This window comes from Orycteropus afer, unplaced genomic scaffold (genome assembly GCF_000298275.1).
Source record: "Orycteropus afer afer isolate SDZICR_OR568_19922 unplaced genomic scaffold, OryAfe1.0 scaffold00023, whole genome shotgun sequence".
Taxonomy (NCBI): domain Eukaryota; kingdom Metazoa; phylum Chordata; class Mammalia; order Tubulidentata; family Orycteropodidae; genus Orycteropus; species Orycteropus afer.
In genome coordinates, this window is record NW_006921610.1 from 17,103,550 (window position 1) to 17,105,031 (window position 1,482).

At 47.6% G+C, this 1,482-nt stretch overlaps 1 protein-coding gene across 1 annotated transcript in view; it reads left to right on the forward strand.

Moving 5' to 3' along the window:
• The window catches only part of LOC103192052 (protein FAM205A-like), a 3,567-nt gene extending 3,015 nt beyond the window's left edge, over positions 1-552 (forward strand). The window contains exon 2 of the mRNA XM_007934962.1: positions 5-552. Coding sequence (XP_007933153.1) covers positions 5-552 — 548 coding nt within the window. The remainder of the gene's footprint in view (positions 1-4) is intronic.
• The last annotated feature ends 930 nt before the right edge of the window (positions 553-1,482 follow it).

Consider the following 1,482-nt stretch of genomic DNA (forward strand, 5'->3'; position numbering starts at 1 on the left):
CCAGCAAGGATTCCTGCAATTCCCAAGCGTGTGGTGCCCCACACTTCACAGGGCCAGCGTTTGTTGCACCTACTTTCTCAGAGGAAGAAGGCTTTGCACAACCCGACTTTGCAGGATGAGATCCCACGAGGGCGGATGAGAACAGCCCATACTTCTGAGACCCACAGTCTTCAAAAACCTTTATTAAGAAATAAGATGAAATGCTTCCTGTGCTGTGGTAACCCCAAAATAATGGATGAGGAAAACGTGTCCTCTTCAGTCAAGAAAGTGACCCAAACTAGAAAAAACAGTGCCGAAACGATCCTGGCCCAAGTCAAAGACCGTACGGGAGAAGCTAAGACAAATGAGACAACTGGGGACTCCAAGACTCAGTCCTCTCCTACTGAGAGACACGCAGACCTGGCCCTGTTGCATAGTCCCCAGGCCCTGGACAGTCAGCTGCAGCACCAACCTCGTCAGCGCCTCTCTGCCTCTCTCCTGGGCTACTTGCGCTACTGTTTTCGATGCTTTCCTCTAGTGGCTTGTGCCACTCAACAAGGGAACCCAACCTAGGTTCTAACGCTCGCATTGGAAGGAAACGCTGGTGTCTTCAACGAGAAGACTCAGGGCATTCAAATACTTTGTCCTCTGCCAGTAGACTTGGACTGTCATTATTCATTATTGCGTGGATTGGGCAAACCATAGCCCAAGCAGATCTACAAAGAACTACCTGCTTACTCTTTCTTATCTCTTTGTAGTGTGTTAGAGGATTGGGGGGTGGGGGTGGGGGTGGGGACAAGGTTCTTCCCTTTAGATAATAAACTTATAGTTAAATAAAACAAAACAAAACAAAACAAAAAACATTCTGTGGTAGTTAAAGTTGTGTGTCAACTTGGCTGGGCCTGGTTTTGAGTGGCTGGGCAGCTGGATGTAGTTATTCCCTGTGATGAGACTGGTAATCAACTCCATAGTCGAATCTGCTGTGAGCAGCTGAGACGCTGCCTTAGGAATGGGGTCTGCTTCCAGTATATAAGCAGCAGTTTTGAGAGAGGTCTCTGAGCTACTTGCACGCTTGGACTCTGCCTTTATTCAGCAGCCTGCCACATTGACTGCTGGTCTTGGGACTGTTTCTGGACTTGAACTAGTGGCCTACTGTGTTGCTTGATAATCTTAGGACTGTGCTATTTTATTTCTCAACCTTGGGTTTTGCCAGCCTCAGCAGCTTGAATTAAGAGAAGTGTCTAGCTCCTGTGGGCTGGGAGCAAGAGGCAGAGCTGAAACCCAAAGTCTAGGGGCCTTCACCCAGCCCCTAGAGCTGGGCCTTTGAACAGGGAGTTCTAGCCTCCTAAACTGTAAAAGAGTAAATTGCTATTTGTTCAAACCACCCATTTGTGGTATTTTCTGTTAAAGCAGCACTAGAGGACCAATAGACATTCACTCTGGCAACTTATTGTACTTTCAGAGTTCTGGTCAGGAGTTTGTTCTTTTTCCAAGATGCTGTTG